The 15,914-nt window shown below is 40.2% G+C and overlaps 1 protein-coding gene across 1 annotated transcript in view; it reads right to left on the minus strand.

Annotated features, from left to right (window-relative positions):
• The window catches only part of CALCR (calcitonin receptor), a 109,642-nt gene that overhangs the window by 4,455 nt on the left and 89,273 nt on the right, over window positions 1-15,914 (minus strand). The window contains exons 8-12 of the mRNA XM_065939781.1: window positions 8,267-8,420; window positions 6,282-6,342; window positions 6,136-6,202; window positions 3,112-3,327; window positions 1,970-2,011 (exon numbers count right to left, since the gene is read on the minus strand). Coding sequence (XP_065795853.1) covers window positions 1,970-2,011; window positions 3,112-3,327; window positions 6,136-6,202; window positions 6,282-6,342; window positions 8,267-8,420 — 540 coding nt within the window. The remainder of the gene's footprint in view (window positions 1-1,969; window positions 2,012-3,111; window positions 3,328-6,135; window positions 6,203-6,281; window positions 6,343-8,266; window positions 8,421-15,914) is intronic.

The following is a 15,914-nucleotide window of genomic DNA, read 5'->3' on the forward strand; positions in this document are numbered from 1 at the left end:
ATAATGAAAAATTAAAACCTTTATCTTCATTGTAGAACTGACGTATTAGCCCCCTAGATTTCTGCTAGAATGTAACATTCAGTCAGGCAAAGCCTGATCACAACTCTATCCCAGATGTGACTGGAAGTCACTTTCTGCATGAGTCAGTGCTCTGCCCGTGTTCAGTGTTATAAGACAACATGTTCACAGAAGGCCCAGCTCAGGCCCAGATGCCCACAATTCATGGGACTGTGATATTACATTTGGCACAGTACATGATTTCTATATTATTACAAAAGTCACACTTGTGCATTCCCCCAGTAACATGATACTAATTAAAATGGAGATGGTGTCTTTACTTTTAAAAGCAGAGATAACACACTTGAACTAGAGACTTTCAATTGTCAGGTGCACCTCTGGGCTCACTTTCTATGCCTGCCACTTTAGAGACAGCATCATGGTTAAGACACAATCAATATTGAGGAATTTTTATAAATGCATGCAGTTCTCTCATGTTTTCAAGGTATACTCTGCCTGAACCTGATTTTTATATTAACCCTATACTGATATTATTTTAGATGAAAATATTTATTTTGTATGCCACCTGAGCCAATTCAAAAGGCAGGGATATACATTCACAGGAATTGATATAAAGATGGGGTGACCTAAGTCATATTTATTTGTTTTTACTATTCTTAAAGAGACACTTTGCTGCTAACAGAAAGATGTCTTTCATTTCTATCTCAGGCTTTCACGACAGTCCCTAGCAATAATGAATGTACCGTATATTTTTGTTGGATTAAGGAAGGAGTTGATGGATGAATGAAGGAATAAAATGTATCAATTAAAAGAGAGAACAGGAGCAACAATCTTGCAATTTGAGGGTTGGAGATGAGCAAGAGGTTGCAGAGCTGCAAAATATCATAGGTGCTCTGAATGTTAACTGAAGAAATAAAGACTAGAAAACCCATTAAATATCAATTGATAATGGTTAGACAATGGTTCTCATTACCAACTTGAAATAATATGTAGATCTCTTAAAATGTGTTTTGCTTTGGTATAAAATTATTAATAAAGATTGATTTAAAATGATCACAGATACTTTAACATTAAAAGTTATGAGGTGTATAACTCAAGTATACTAATGAAGCTTCAGGAAGCAGGCATATATATAATGTTGTGCAGTGGAAGATTTAGTCCATGTAACTAGGAATCAGGAAATCTGGGTTCTAGTCCTGGTTATAAGCTATGATTATGACATTGTACAAGTCACGTGATCTTTCTGGAGTTTCGATTTCTCACCTGACAAATGAGGGAGCTTTCAAATCACGTTCTTTGAAGCCCTGGAAGTTCTTTGGTACAAATTTAAGCAGCTCCACTTATGTTTTACACATTGGGCTTCCATGCAGAATATCATTGGAAGAAAGGGAACTCTGGCTTTAAAAAACCCCTTAAGACACTGACCATGTGGATCTCTAGGTTTTCCTGATCTAAATATTCAGGTAACAAATTACTTACTCCCTTTTGAGTCTTAACTCCAGGGTGATTTCCCAAGAGTTGAATAGGTGGTGTGACACTGGTACCAAGCAAATGGAAGAGAAGGCAAGTGACTAAAGATAGACTGGTTAGATTCTGGCTCTGCCCTAGTGATAGGTTGGTTCTTCCAAAGGGAATGGGGGTGTGACTTGGATTCTATGGGAACCCAGAATAGCTTTCACTGTTGCTTCTCAGGGTGCCAACCAGCTTAAGATACAATGCCAGGAAATGTGAATTTAGCTACCTGTCTGGATAATAGCTGCAATTGTACCACACAAAAACATAGATAAGATTCAACTTGCAGTAGTGGAAAAAATAAGATTGGGCTAGTCAGGAAACCGTATAAGGTCAACTGTAGAAGTGAGAGAGAGTGCAAAGTACATGGAGGCCCTTGGGAGATGGTAAAGTGCTGGCTTCATAAGAGGTGACACTATTACATGAAATGCACACTTACCTCGTGGTTGCAGAAGCAGTAGATGACAGCCACGAAGAATCCCTAAAAAGAGGAGGAAAAATGGAGCTGAAGTTATTTTTGTGTGCGTTGTGTTGTTTAGTAATCAATACAAATAGACAACCTGGAGAGGAAAATTTCACTACGGCAATAGCAAGTCAAAGTTCGATGGAAAAACAGGTACTACCACTCATGTCCAGGGCTTAGCTCCAAGAATATTCCATCAGGAATGACTTTTTCTCATCAGGATTCTATTGTTTGGCTACAAGAACTGTTCTCATTAATTGGTTAATATATTGCTTCCCTTAACATGGAGATTTATAGCAGAATATGCTGATTATAGGGGATTTGAAAAGAATTTTTGTACCCAAAAAACAAAAACGAGGCTCTTGTAGAGTTTAGTAGAGAGAACTTTTGCAAGCACATGTGCCACAATGCATGGCTGTAGGCCTGACTCTGACCTGTCCTTGTGGTGACCGAGTGCAGTACTGCCCCCACAGTTAAGTCCACCTCACCAAACAGGACATGGATTTAGTAACTACTCTCAAATTCCTGTCACCACTCAAGAGTCTTGTGTACCCAAGCTTGTGTCTACAGAAATGGTTGAAATTGTTGATGGTGATCCAGTCTGGAAAGCCAACTGGCACCGATTACAAGGGTCTTCAACACTCTCCTCAATAAAGCAAAACCCAATGTGGCCCTCAGATATGGGGAGGAGAAAGAGAGGTCAACGGCTCTTTCGATAACTCTGTCCTCAGCACTGGGCAAGTGAGTCAATTTCTAGACAAATATTTCGGTTGTCTGTTGTTTAGTCACTCAGTCACGTCTGACTCTTGTGCGACCCCATGGATGGTTGCCCACCAGGCTCCTCTGTCCATGGGATTTCCAGATGTATTGTCAAAGTTCAGGCCTCCCATTTCCTGTTTCCTTGCTCAGTTTTAGGATTCAAAACGTGGGAAAGCAGGCAGTGAGAAAGACAGAGAGGTGCCACTTCCCTTCCAGGTAATGCGTGTTCGAAAGGCTCATCCTCATCACAGAAGAGCCGCAGACAACTGTGGCCCCTGCTCCAAGTAGCTGAGAGAGGGGCGGCATCCATGGGTTCCCCCCTCACCCGGAAGTGAATCAGAGAGCACATCACCCCTCACCTGGAAGTGAATCAGAGAGTGCATCACGAAGTCGTAGATCTTCCCAAGCACGGGGTGGGAAGGTCGCCAGGGAAGGATGACGAACTGGACCCCCAGAAGGGGCACCAGGATCAAAGTGGCCCTCACCGCCTTCAGGTACATGTACGAGTCCTCCTGCGATTCCTTTATTTTCTTCACAAGCACCCGGATGATGTTCAGCAGGAAGAAGAAGTTCAACTGCAAAGATAAATGATGTTTTGAGCAAATTCTCTAGGTGAACGCCCCTGAAGGACACCCCCTTGGCCCAGTTCTTATCTACCCGGTGTGTGTGGGGGGGTGGGGAGGTCGACTGGCACCCACACGGGATGGAACACAAGCGACTGCCTGAGAGTTGAGACCATCTGCTCCTTGTTATGACAACACGGAGCATCAGGGGAGCCAAATACTCTTATTGAACATGAATTAACATCTCTCCCCCCTTTTTTTCTAAATGAGAAAATAATATCCTGAATATGTAACTATATTAGGTTCAAATCTAAGGAAGATGTTTTATTCTTTATTTAGGTTTTTATCGTTTTTCCAAAGGGAAGTCATAAATGATATTTTTAGATTTCACCTTCTTATCTTTTCATTAAGATTTTCCCCCTTAGCTGCTGCTGCTGCTGCTGCTGCTGCTGCTAAGTCGCTTCAGTCGTGTCCGACTCTGTGCGACCCCATAGACGATAGCCCACCAGGCTTCCAGTCCCTGGGATTCTCCAGGCAAGAACACTGGAGTGGGTTGCCATTTCCTTCTCCAGCACATGAAAGTGAAAGTGAAGTCGCTCAGTTCTGTCTGACTCTTAGCGACCTGATGAACTGCAGCCTACCAAGCTCCTCTGTCCATGGGATTTTCCAGGCAAGAGCACTGGAGTAGGGTGCCATTGCCTTCTCCATCCCCCTTAGCTAGGACTAGTTAACTAAAAGTAAAATGGGGTCTGAGACATTTATCTGTAAAGCTTATGGAGTGGAGAAGGCTAACCCAGACTACTTCTTGTTTTCCAATAACACTTTTTAAAGGAAATCACTTCACTGAGGCATAATGTACATTCAATAAAATAGAGATTCTAAGTTTACAATTGGAAAGTTTAGACAAATGTTTGTATCAGGGTAACAACTACTCCAAACAAGAAAAGAGCACTTTCACCACCCCAGAAAGCCCCCTCTTGCCCCTTTGCAGTCAACAACTCCATGCCCCCACCTCTAGTAGCCACTGATTTCTGGCATCACAGAAATGGTAGTGTGTGTGTGTGTGTGTGTGTGTGTGTGTGTGTGTGTGTGTGTGTACTGTGTATTCTTTTGTGTTTGGTTACTTTAACATACTATCTGTGAGATTCATTTGTGTTGTGTATATTGGCATTTCATTCATTTTTACTGCTGAATAGTACTGCATTATATAAATAATACACACACATAATTTGTTTATTCATTCTCCTGTTTATGGAAATTGCAATGGTTTCCAAAATTTGATTGTTATGAATAGGCACACAGTGAATACTTGTGTACAAGTCTTTGTGGGGGCATGTTTTCATTTCATTTGAAAAAATTACTTAACAGTGGAAAGGCCTGTTCATATGGTAGATGTATGTTTAACTTTATGAGAAACTGCCAAACTGCTTTCCAAAGAGGTGGCTTCATGTTACACTCCCTCCAGCATTATGTGAGGATTCCAGTTGTTCTTCACGCTTGCCAGCACTTGGTATGGTCACTCTTTAATATCTGCCATTCTTGTAGATCACAAAAAACTACTTTTGGCTGTCAAAGTTTTGAAATCAAGGTTGTTTAAATTTTAGTTGATCATTTATTTAAAAATAATCAGAGTGGTTTCTCTAGAAGTAAGTGTTGTTACCCCCAAAATTCAAGAAGGAAAGAGATCCTTAATAAAAATCAAATTCTTATGTAGTGGTGATAAATATTCAAGACCCACGTTAATAGGTCCTTGTGAGCACAGTTGAACTAGTAAGTACATCACTACTCTGAAAAATGGCAAAAGAAATTGAATCTGCATTGGAAAGGCCAGAAAAGTTAGGAGACAGTCTGGGTGTGACCCAGTTTGATCAGTTACCAATGGATGATTCTTTAGTACAGGAGGAGAGTATGATCTATGACTCTGACTGTTTTTATTTTTCTAACTCTTACCTGAAGAAAACAGTCTTTGAGATTAATGGGGGAAAAAAGTCTAAATATTAAATTTGATGGCTCTGATGATGGCCAACATATAGTAAACTATGGGTAGAAAGAAAGAGCTTGGATATAGATTCAGATAATCATATTCTCTCCCTGCCCAACTTCTTACTTGTCATGGGATTCTAAATGACTTTACTTGAGCCTTTGAGTCTAGTTTTCCTAATGCGTGAACCATCTTGATGTGTCCACTTTGAAGGACTGCTGTTAGCAAATAGTATGGCGATGTATGTGAAGTGCCTGATATACTTTAGGTGCATGCTTAGTGGTAGTCATGATGATGGCTCATGGACCAAAGGTGAAATGGAAGATGGTTTAGTTCGGCAGAAAATGGTGGAAGTGGACTTTGTGGTCTCTTTCATTCTTATCAGCAACATCTTCACCTTTGGTCTTTAATTAGGAGAATTTATCAAATCATCTAAAAAGAAAACCCACTGTATTGTTGCTGTGGCTTGTATAGAAATGAGCTAATGACCCTTAAACCCAGTGGAAAATGGTGCAAGTGGACTTTGTGGTCCCTCTCATTCTTATCAGCAACATCTTCACCTTTGGTCTTTAATTAGGAGAATTTATCAAATCGTCTAAAAAAAAAAACCCACTGTATTGTTGCTGTGGCTTGTATAGAAATGAGCTTATGACCCTTCACTCAACTGTATTAAAGTCATTAAAAAAAAAAAAAAGATTCTTGGGTCAAATTGTTATTATAGATTATCATTAAATTAACTTCATTTTGGAGTTGTAATACACATACTACATAAAACCATCTTGACAGAACACCCCACAGAGATAACACTGTTAATAATGGATTTAAAAAGCAATTCTCACCACCAGTGCCCCCATGACCGGACCGTGGATGATGTAAAGCAGGTTGGTGTCCACACTCAGCCAGCAGCTGAATAAAAGAGGGGGGAATATATCAATATAATCGCATTTTATTTACAAATAAATTGATTAAAACCCACAATACTTACTTGTCGTTGAATAACAGAGCCCGAGCAATAGCATGAGCAGTGCTTGGCAGCAGCGGGAGTCCTAAAATGGGAAAAAAAGAGTATGAGAGCCATAACTACAGCTGGATGGAAAGAACAGTGACAAATTCAGCGTCTTGTCAAGTGTCGTCCTGATGTTCTCAGGCAAATTATCTTTGGTCAAAGCAGATAAAATGCTCTTAGAACGTCACAAACTGTAAGAGAGTTTGGTTAACAGCATCCAGTTACTTAAAAGCCTTTCACAAATTATGCACTGTGGTAGGTGCATGATGATGTCCAGTAACTGAGACCAGAAAGCTTTTCATTGTGTGTGAACTGGGCTCTCTTACAGAGGGGAGCAGGGCCGTCCTGAAGGGACATGGCCTTCAGGTCATACGCTGACCTGAGACAGCATATGAAAGCCGAAGAATGATTGCTCCAAAGATGCTCTCAGTATTTCTTCTAGGCTTTTTGTTCTTCTGTTTACAACATGTGTGTTGATCCTATTTTCGTTCAATAAGAACACTTCAGAGTAGCTACCCTCTGTAAGTTCTGGCTGCAGGACCTTCATTAAAGTAGCTCAGAATCTACTTCCCTGAGTAAACTTGAAGTATTGGTCAAAAAGAACTTTGAATTTACAAATTGAATGAAGGACAGAGCTGCAGGCAGTGCACCCTGTCTGACTCTTTTACAAATTAACCTTCTTTCTATAAAAGTAGTCTAGAGTAAAGAAATATTTGACAAAAGGGAAAAAAAAAAAAGATTCTTTTTCTCAGATGTACCCATGCCCAATAAAATATTGTTTCATGTGGTTGAGATTTGTAGACAGTTTTAAAAACTATTCTCGGATTAAGAAATGTGTCTCAGGTGAATTAGACTGCCACACTTTTATTTTCTGTGAATTATGTGCAAAAGGAGATTCACAATACTGAGTTTTCATCTAAGAACCACCTCAGCTTCTCAACCTGTGAAGCATATAATTCAAAATGGAACCATCGATTAAATGTTTGACTTGAAAGAATTCTGAGTTGACTATTTACACAAGACATAACTGTGTTTTATTCACAGCAGTTCTAACACCCCACTCAGGTTTACAATCAGAAATTCATTCTCTGGATTGATTTTGAAATGCACATTTCAGAATTAGAAAGAGAGGCAACATGGAGATTTCTCTTCTACCTTGTCATTTTGTAGAAAGGAAATGTGTTTCATACTTTAGAGAAGAGTGTAGACTCCATCTCTGCTAATTCCTAGGGCTCTTCACCTTCCTCTAATCATGATGTCACTTTTTACACAGTTTAGTTTTTCTTTTCTTTTCCTCTTCTCCCTCCAGGCTTCCAGAGCCATAACAACCTTTTCCTTCCACTAAAGATGGTGAGAGAAAGAATAATCCTTCTCTCCCTAGGATTCTTCTCCTGGAGCACTAGATATGTTTTATTTGTTCACTATAAAAGTTCTTGGAAGGTAGGGAATTTCCTTCTTTGGTTTACAACAAGGGGAGGGCTAGCAAGGCAAAGAATCAATCTGAAGAGGGTTGTAAAATAAATGATTTTTCTGAGAACTAAACTTCAGCATTTGAAGTTGCTTCGATTTGGGAGAAAATGACCAGTAAGTGGCCCCATGCAGACTTATAAGGAAGTAACTACTGAAAGAAGCATTCTTTCATTTTCTCTTGGGGAGAATCAGATCTTCTGTCCATCAGAGCATGCTTTCCGCCAATCTGTCAGCTGGGTTTGTTTGCTGAGGACATTCTCATAATCACAGCCCTCCTCTGTGGCACTCAGCCCCACGTCTATCACATTCTGTCTGAACTTGTTAGGGGCTTCCACCAAGTTCTCTTGGAGACTGAGCTGTGGCCAGGACCTGTGTCCCATCTCTCCTCATAGAACCTGAGCCCTTGACTATCTTCTGATCAAGACTAGCAGAAGACTGCAAACAATCAGACAGAGGTAACAGCGGATCAAAACTCAGCAGCAGAAAATACCTACCCCAGCCCAGGAGGTAGTACCACCACAGGCGCTGCCCCTCGGCGAACACAGACACCACAATCAGAGTGTGCAGGTAGAGGCCTTCGCAGAGCATCCAGAAATAGTTGCACGACATCATGTACTGGTGGAAAAAGTGCAGAATCTTGCACATCGGCTGTTGGAAAGAAATGGAGATACTCAGAGGAAGACATCTGCAATGATTTGGCCGTGAACAGAGATGAACGTGAGAATGAGCCAAAGTATCTGCATTCAGCCAGAGAGACCATTTTCCCGAGCATCTCTCAACACGTGTCACCTGCTAGATGCAGAGATCAGTGTACTAGCTCACAGATGATTAGTATCCCATGTAAACAGTCAACTAGGGCAATGGAATTCCAGGGCCCCAAGTTCTTTTCTTGTTACTTTCCGGTGGGTTGAGTTATATAGAGTTGTTGTTGTTGTTTAGTCCGCCCTAAGTGTATTTGATTCTTTGTGACCCCATGCACTGTAGCCTGCCAGGCTCCTCTGTTCATGGAATTCTCCAAGCAAGAATACTGGTCTGAGTTGCCATTTCCTTCTCCAGGGGATCTTCCTGACCCAGGCATGGAACCTGTGTCTCCTGCATTGGCAGGGGGATTCTTTACCACCAAGCCACCATGGACTTATAGCCTAGACAAGTTTATTTTCCTATAATGTGTCTGAGAACCATAATTTCTGACAGCATCCAAGGATTCATCATATGACTTTTATGACCCCTTTTCTATGGCTAATGAGGAGAATAACACAGAAATTGTTAATGCTCTCCTGAAGTTTACTGATCTGTTAGTGATACCTACTTAACATTAAAAACAAAAAATAAAGGAGAGAACCAGATGATCCATTTCTCATACATAAGCCAGGAGTTATGTTGAGCCCATCTGACCTGAGGGATTTTGTTTTTATAAGGGAGCCTTATAAAACTACCCCAGTAGTTTCCACACTGGGGTCTGAAGGTTTGGGACACAGAGGTGGCATCCTCACTTGGTACTGAATAATTCCTCCAAAAATATCCAATTAAAATATAAATAATAAAAGAGTTCATAATGGTGCTTTTCAAATGTTAGCATGCATCAGAATCACTGCGAGAGCTGGTTAAAACACAGATTTTGGGGGCCCCAGTAGTAGAGATTCTGATTCAGAAGGTCTAGGGTGGGCCATGAGATTCTCATTTCTAGTAAGTATCCAAGTGACACTTAAGCTGTTGGTCTAAGGGCCACACTTGGAATAGATTTAGGGTATATAAGCAGTTTCCTCGGTACCTGACTCCTGTTTTGGTTACTTCCCTAACCGTTGAAGAGCACAGGCTTGTTCTTCCAGCAGATTCACAATGCAATGGGGAAACGCCCTGGCTTTGGTTCACATGCATACTGAAACCACCTGAGGAGGAGTTAGAGAACTTTTTGTCAAGATGCCAGAACAGTTGACGAACTGAAAGGAAAAACGTTCTCCTTGTCAACTTGAAAACTGTCAGTGGGTCCAGTATTTAATGCTAGCTGAATGAAGGAGGAAGATCCCCCAGTCAGAAAGTCAGCATTAACTTTGAAGGAAACCACTGCAGCCTTTCTCTCTAGAGAAATTTAAAAAATATAATGTTTTCAATTAAATGTGAATCTGTCATGCAATCTTGGACTGATTTTTGATAACACCTCAGAGAAAATGAGCTTGAATCTGTGCAACTGTAGTCACAATTGGGCATGTTTAGCAAAAAGAAACAAAACAAAACAAAAACACTGGAGAAAAAGTCCCATATGAGATAAATACGTTGGAAAATGATCCAGAAATTGGCAAAGGCAACACTCTGGAAGTGACTGGGAAACAAAGCCAGAGGAAACAGAAACATGATTTGGAGGGGGGCGCCTGTTAGAAATGTGGCAGGGGAATAAAAATTAACAGCTTGCTACACTCAAGGGTCTTTTCTCTGTACAGCGTAATGAGGGTATTATCACTCTTCACTGGGGATTTTCAGAACCATGACTGAATGAGTTTTATATTCTCATGCCACAGCCCTTTTGGTTATTTGAAATTTAAAAACCTCTGAGTATGTGCATTCTGTTTTCACACTTATTCCTTTAAGATTTGGGCAGTATTTTACACATGCTCTGAGTTTCTGTATCTCCCATGCTGTGTAACACAGAAATGAAACTTGGTACCACGGTTAGCAAATGCTGAGTGCTTAAGGCCATGACAATGGTAACAACTATAATATAAATAGTAATAGCTAACATTTGAGAGTTCTTGCATGGCAGACTCAATTTTATGGATTTTAGGTGTATTGGTTCATTTCATCCTCACAAGCAATTCTTTGAGAAAGGCACTACTGTTATCATTATCAGGAGAGTGAAGCACAGTGTGGTTAAGTAACTGGCTCAAGATTAATCTGTAAGTAGAAGAGTTGGGATTTGAGATCCTGGGCTTTAGCAAGAACGATGCTATGGTATTTGAAGCAAGCCACCTTAGGTGGCTTGCAATAACAATAATATATTGTTATATTGCTGTTATATATGCTATTAAAAATAACAGCAAATATCAAATTGACTATTGCTCCATAGCTTTCTGACAGTTAGCCAACATATTCCAAGGGAGTGTACAAAACTTTTGGTATTTACATGTGGTACATATTATAATGAACTATTACTGAGCCATTAGAAAGAATGCAATAATGGTATTTGCAGCAGTGTGGACGGACCTAGAGACTGTCATGCTGAGTGAAGTAAGTCAGACAGAGAAGACAGACATCATATGGCATCCCCTATATGCAGGATCTAAAAAGAAATGATACAGAAGAACTTATTTGCAAAGCAGAGACAGACCCACAGACTTAGAGAGCTAACTTATGGTTGCAAATGTCGGGGGGAGGAAGGATGGGAGGAAAGGATAGTTAGGGAGTTTGGGATGGACGTGTAAAAACTGCTGTGTTTAAAATGGATAACCAACAAGGTCCTACTGTACGGCACAGGGAACTCTGCTCACTGTTCTAATGCTATGAGTCCGCCTGGATGGGAGGGGAGTTTGGGGAAGAATGGATACGTGTGTATGTATGGGTGAGTCTCTTCGCTGCTCACCTAAAACTATCATAACGTTGTTAATCAGCTACACCCCAATACAAAATAAAAGGTTTAAAAAAATAAATGAAAAGGGGAAAGAAAACTTCTAGTATCTCAGCTGCAAGTTTCTTTTTGAGAATGAAAACAAATCTAGAAGAAGTGCTGCCCTAAATTCATAATGGCCTTCTCAAAGCAGGAGATACGAGCTGCAAACATTGAGGTGAAGACTCACTACCAAGAACATGCTGCAAGATACCATTTGTAGCTCACTAATTTCTTGTGCAGAAGTATCGCCCAGGTGGGTCAGATGAGAGAAACTGGGTTGATGCTTATAGCCATTTCAAGAATAAATTCTTTATAGCCATATGGGAATGTGGTTGATTATAATTAATACATTTTGAAAGGAATAAAGATATCCTCTATACTTTTCTGTACCATATGGTCTTGGTTAAAAGACCATTTACTGGTGTTTTTATGTAAGTCAAGTGAAATCACTTAAGTAACCAGGGTAAGATACCTCACTTCATTACCACATCTTGGCATTATTCTCTCTGCACTGTTCCTCAAATCCATAATACCTGTTCTTTCTCAATCAAATATCTTTCATAGGCACCAAAATGGATAATTCCAATACAGTTTTATTGACCATTGATCTCTCATCCCCCAAACTTTGCTGTCACTTCCCTCACATGTATAAGCCCACTCTCCCACCAGGCTCCTCTAGGTTGGGCAGCAGGAGTCAGTTTGCACCCTTGGTTTCACTTCTGAGCATCCATTCCAAGCTGAGCATCCTGTGACTAGGATGAAGCTCTGACCTAGTCCATTGTCCCGACTGTCCTGAACAAGTGAGACTTAGAAGAAATCCACTTTGTTTTTCAGAACTCGGAGCTCATTTGACTTTGCTTATATAAGAGACTATAGAAAATGTGACCCAATTGTTTTGGCGTTTGAGGTACAAAATGCTCAGGTTCCTAGCAAAAACTAATCTTGCTGTATTGTCCCCTTTTGGACTCAGACAAAAAGTTCAGAGAGACATTTCTTTCCAGAAAATGATGAGGGTGCTGCCAGCTTCCTTTAGATGCAGCAAGAACAATGCTTTTAATTCTGCCTCCTGACTCCCTACATGAAGATCATTGAAAAAGCAGATAGAACAAGAAAATGAAATTTTAGATATTATGGAAATGAAATGTTCAAATGACACAAGTGACAATGGGCAATTTTCATATCACTCAATAAACTTAGGATCTATTCAGCCCTTATTTATTCCATGAGTTATTTTGAGTTTAACTTAAAAAAAAAAAAGTTGTGTGAAGAAGAAGAGTCTCACTCTTGGTTTTACTGGAGAGAATTTGCCCAACCAAAAAACTTCCACAGGAATAGACTGACTACTTTGATGGGAAAGGGACCAGAGCCCATTGGGATTCCCTGCTGAGGACTGAGAACACGGTTTTCTTTTGGCCCCAACTAAATACACCCTCACAGAAGTGGTATAAAAGCATTTGGGATGATGCAGCCTCCTTTCACAAGAAATAACTTTCTTTTTAATATATCCCCATGGGCACTGGGAAGGAAAATATTTTTGCCTCTTAACTGCTGATTCAGTGACCTGAGAATTGTGTCAAAATTAAGGAAAACAAACAAACAAACCCACAATTCTGCCTTTAGTTTGCTTAAAAAAGAAAATCTTTAAAAAGTATTTATTCTTTTGTATATAGAAAATTATATTTTTTTTATAGGAAAGAGACATATGTTTGAATCACAGACAGATGAAGTCTAATAGATGTGGTTTGCTCTAGTTTATGACTTTGGTTGTGTTTTTCATGTTAATTTCAATTTTTAAATAAATATTTGTAGATTGACAATATCTAATAACTTCCCTTTTTCAAAAGTTTCTTCTGGTAGTTTCTTTGTCGCTTCTTTCTTGGGTTTTTCTTTATTATCTCCACTTTTCTCAGCTAGGGAGGACCTTAATCAATGTTTTCTGGAATGTCAGTATTTCAAGAAAAATGCAATATTTCACATAATTTAGAGTAATTTAAAATTACACATGACTTAATAATATGCTGACAATACGACGCTCAGTGTTTGGATATTATTTTCTCTGTCTTTTTGGAGGTGGGGAATTTACTGCTGGGAAAGATGGGGCTTTTCTAGTTAGATCGAATTAAACCTTTCCTTGTTCTTGTTTATGACCTGTATGTTCAAATATGTTACAACAGCAAAATCTCCTTTCTTCCTAATGCCTGCATGTGCAGTTTCAACTGCAGTTTACTTTAATAGGCTTTTGGATAGGAAAAGATCCCCAGGAAACTGAACTTCTATGATAGCATTTATGACAGAATATGCATTTTCGAGGAGAGATCCAATACAAAGTTCAAGACCTGTATCTCTCTTGGAACTAGTAAATAAGCAGTTTCAAGGATGAATAACACACAAGCTATATCCACTGGAGAGTTCTTTCCTGCCCTTTCTTGAACTAATTAAGCCTGCCTGAGAGAGCAGTCCTGTGTTGTTTGTCTATGGAAGGTTAGATAAGAGATGGTCAAAATCTCATTGGAAAACAAAAGCTGTGTTCAAATGGAGAAAGTACTGAAAACAAATGTCCTTGTTGTTTTTCCCTCCTTTGGGCCAAGTGTATGCTTCACAGTTTACAAACATAGGCTGACTTTTGTCACTTTGGTCGTCTGTTTTTAGCCTATGCTATTTATTTGGTGAAAGACACATGCTTTCAGAGCTTGTCCCGTGGAAGAACCAGACATTTGGACACGTGAAAGAGGGCTGTGTGTGCTTACACAATATAATATGCCCCATCTACCACTCTAAGTGGGCTGTGATTGGTGGCTTTGCTTTCCTGGTGGCTCAGACTGTAAAGAATCTGCCTGCAGTGCGGGAGATCTGGATTCGGTCCTTGGGTTGGGAAGATCCCCTGGAGAAGGGAAAGGCTATCCACTCCAGCATTTTTGCCTGGAGAATTCCATGGACAGAGGAGCCTGGTGGGCTACAGCCTATGGGGTCGCAGAGTCGGGCGTGACTGAGCAACTGACACTTGCACTTTTTCTCATTTGAACCTCAGAGGAAAGGAGATTTCTCACTCAGGCATACCAAGTAAAATATGCAGCTGTTTTGTCCCTTTGTTTTCTACCAAAAAAAGACACACACATACACACACACTGAAACAGGTAAATAAATGGTGGAGCCTCACACATACAGTTGTAAGACACAGAACACTTTTTCCATGTGAGGTTGGGTGTATTTCCAGGGATTGTGAAGAGAACGTCATAAATAGGTATTTCCCCCAAATGATATGAATTTAGTTCAGCCTGAAGACTAAAATTTGAGTTTGGGGCGCTCAACCAGTATTTGACTGATTGGATGAAATTCTACCTTTCAAGAGTTTTACAGTTTTTTCCTATGAAGTTTGCTCTTGCACAGGTACAAAAGACAACAAAAACCAGTCTGTTAGGTTAAAAAATTATCGACTAGGAGAACTAGGTCATCCTATAAAGATGAACTTCTTTCCTGTTTTTCAAACTTAACATCACTTTGAGGATGCCTACTGTGTGTGAAAGAGCCACCCCTCACTCCACCACATGCAGAAGAAGGCTTTCTATTAATTTCTCCACTCTTCTATGCTCACGTTCACACTCTCCCAGGGAATCAGCTGTGTTGTGGCTAAGCCAGGTCCCCAGGTACCTGCTTCCAGGCATTATTAAATGTTTCTAGGCAATAATGGAGATGCAAGGCAGGCTGAGCTGGCATGTTAGTGGTTAGGAGGCAGCCTGTGTGTGTCAACTGGCGGGGTACCTAGTAGGCTTGTCTGTCCCTAATGTATACTATGAAAGTGAAAACATCCACCAATGATAACATGACACTAAGACAATGAATAGAGTAACGGATTGGTTGAGAAAGCCATGTGCAGAGACTTAAGGAGCTAGTCACAGGGACGGGGTTAGCAGTTACCTTGTGAGCAATTGTTTGCAATAGCACACCCTGGGGAATTTTTAAAAGCTTTATGGGTCTCTGGGACTCTGGAACAACCCCTTAGAAGTAAACAGGGCAGTTTTTATTACTCTCATTTGATGGGTAAGGTGAAACGGCGTCTACAATTTATTAGTGAACTCAGAAAAGTCCTGAATTGATACTATTTCAGGAAGATAACAGGTTAAGTATCATCTCATCATAAATGAGAGGCCCCGTTTATTCTAACATCCAGAGAGTGGGCTGGAGGCATGACAAGTGGGCGTGAGACCCCCCCACAGGAGAGGTGGGAGAGAGACTACTTAAGAAATTGGCGATATCTCATCATTTGACTGAGCGCTGCTCCCAGGTTGATGCACTGATTATTCAATAACCAAACTGCCATTTCCTGGCCTATTTTGAACAGATGGTAACTTTCTCAGGTTTTTGTACCCGCCCCCCACCAGTTTTAAACATTTTACTTTGTATTGGGGTATTGCCAATTAACAGGGTTTTCATACTTCATAGGGAATTCCAAATTGGAGTCTTCTTCGCTGAGATATTCTCAGTTAATGGCTTCTACACCTGTTTTTCTACTTTGTAAACATTTATTTATTATTTATTTATCA

The sequence above is a fragment of the Muntiacus reevesi genome, chromosome 6 (genome assembly GCF_963930625.1).
Source record: "Muntiacus reevesi chromosome 6, mMunRee1.1, whole genome shotgun sequence".
In the NCBI taxonomy this organism is placed as follows: Eukaryota; Metazoa; Chordata; class Mammalia; order Artiodactyla; family Cervidae; genus Muntiacus; species Muntiacus reevesi.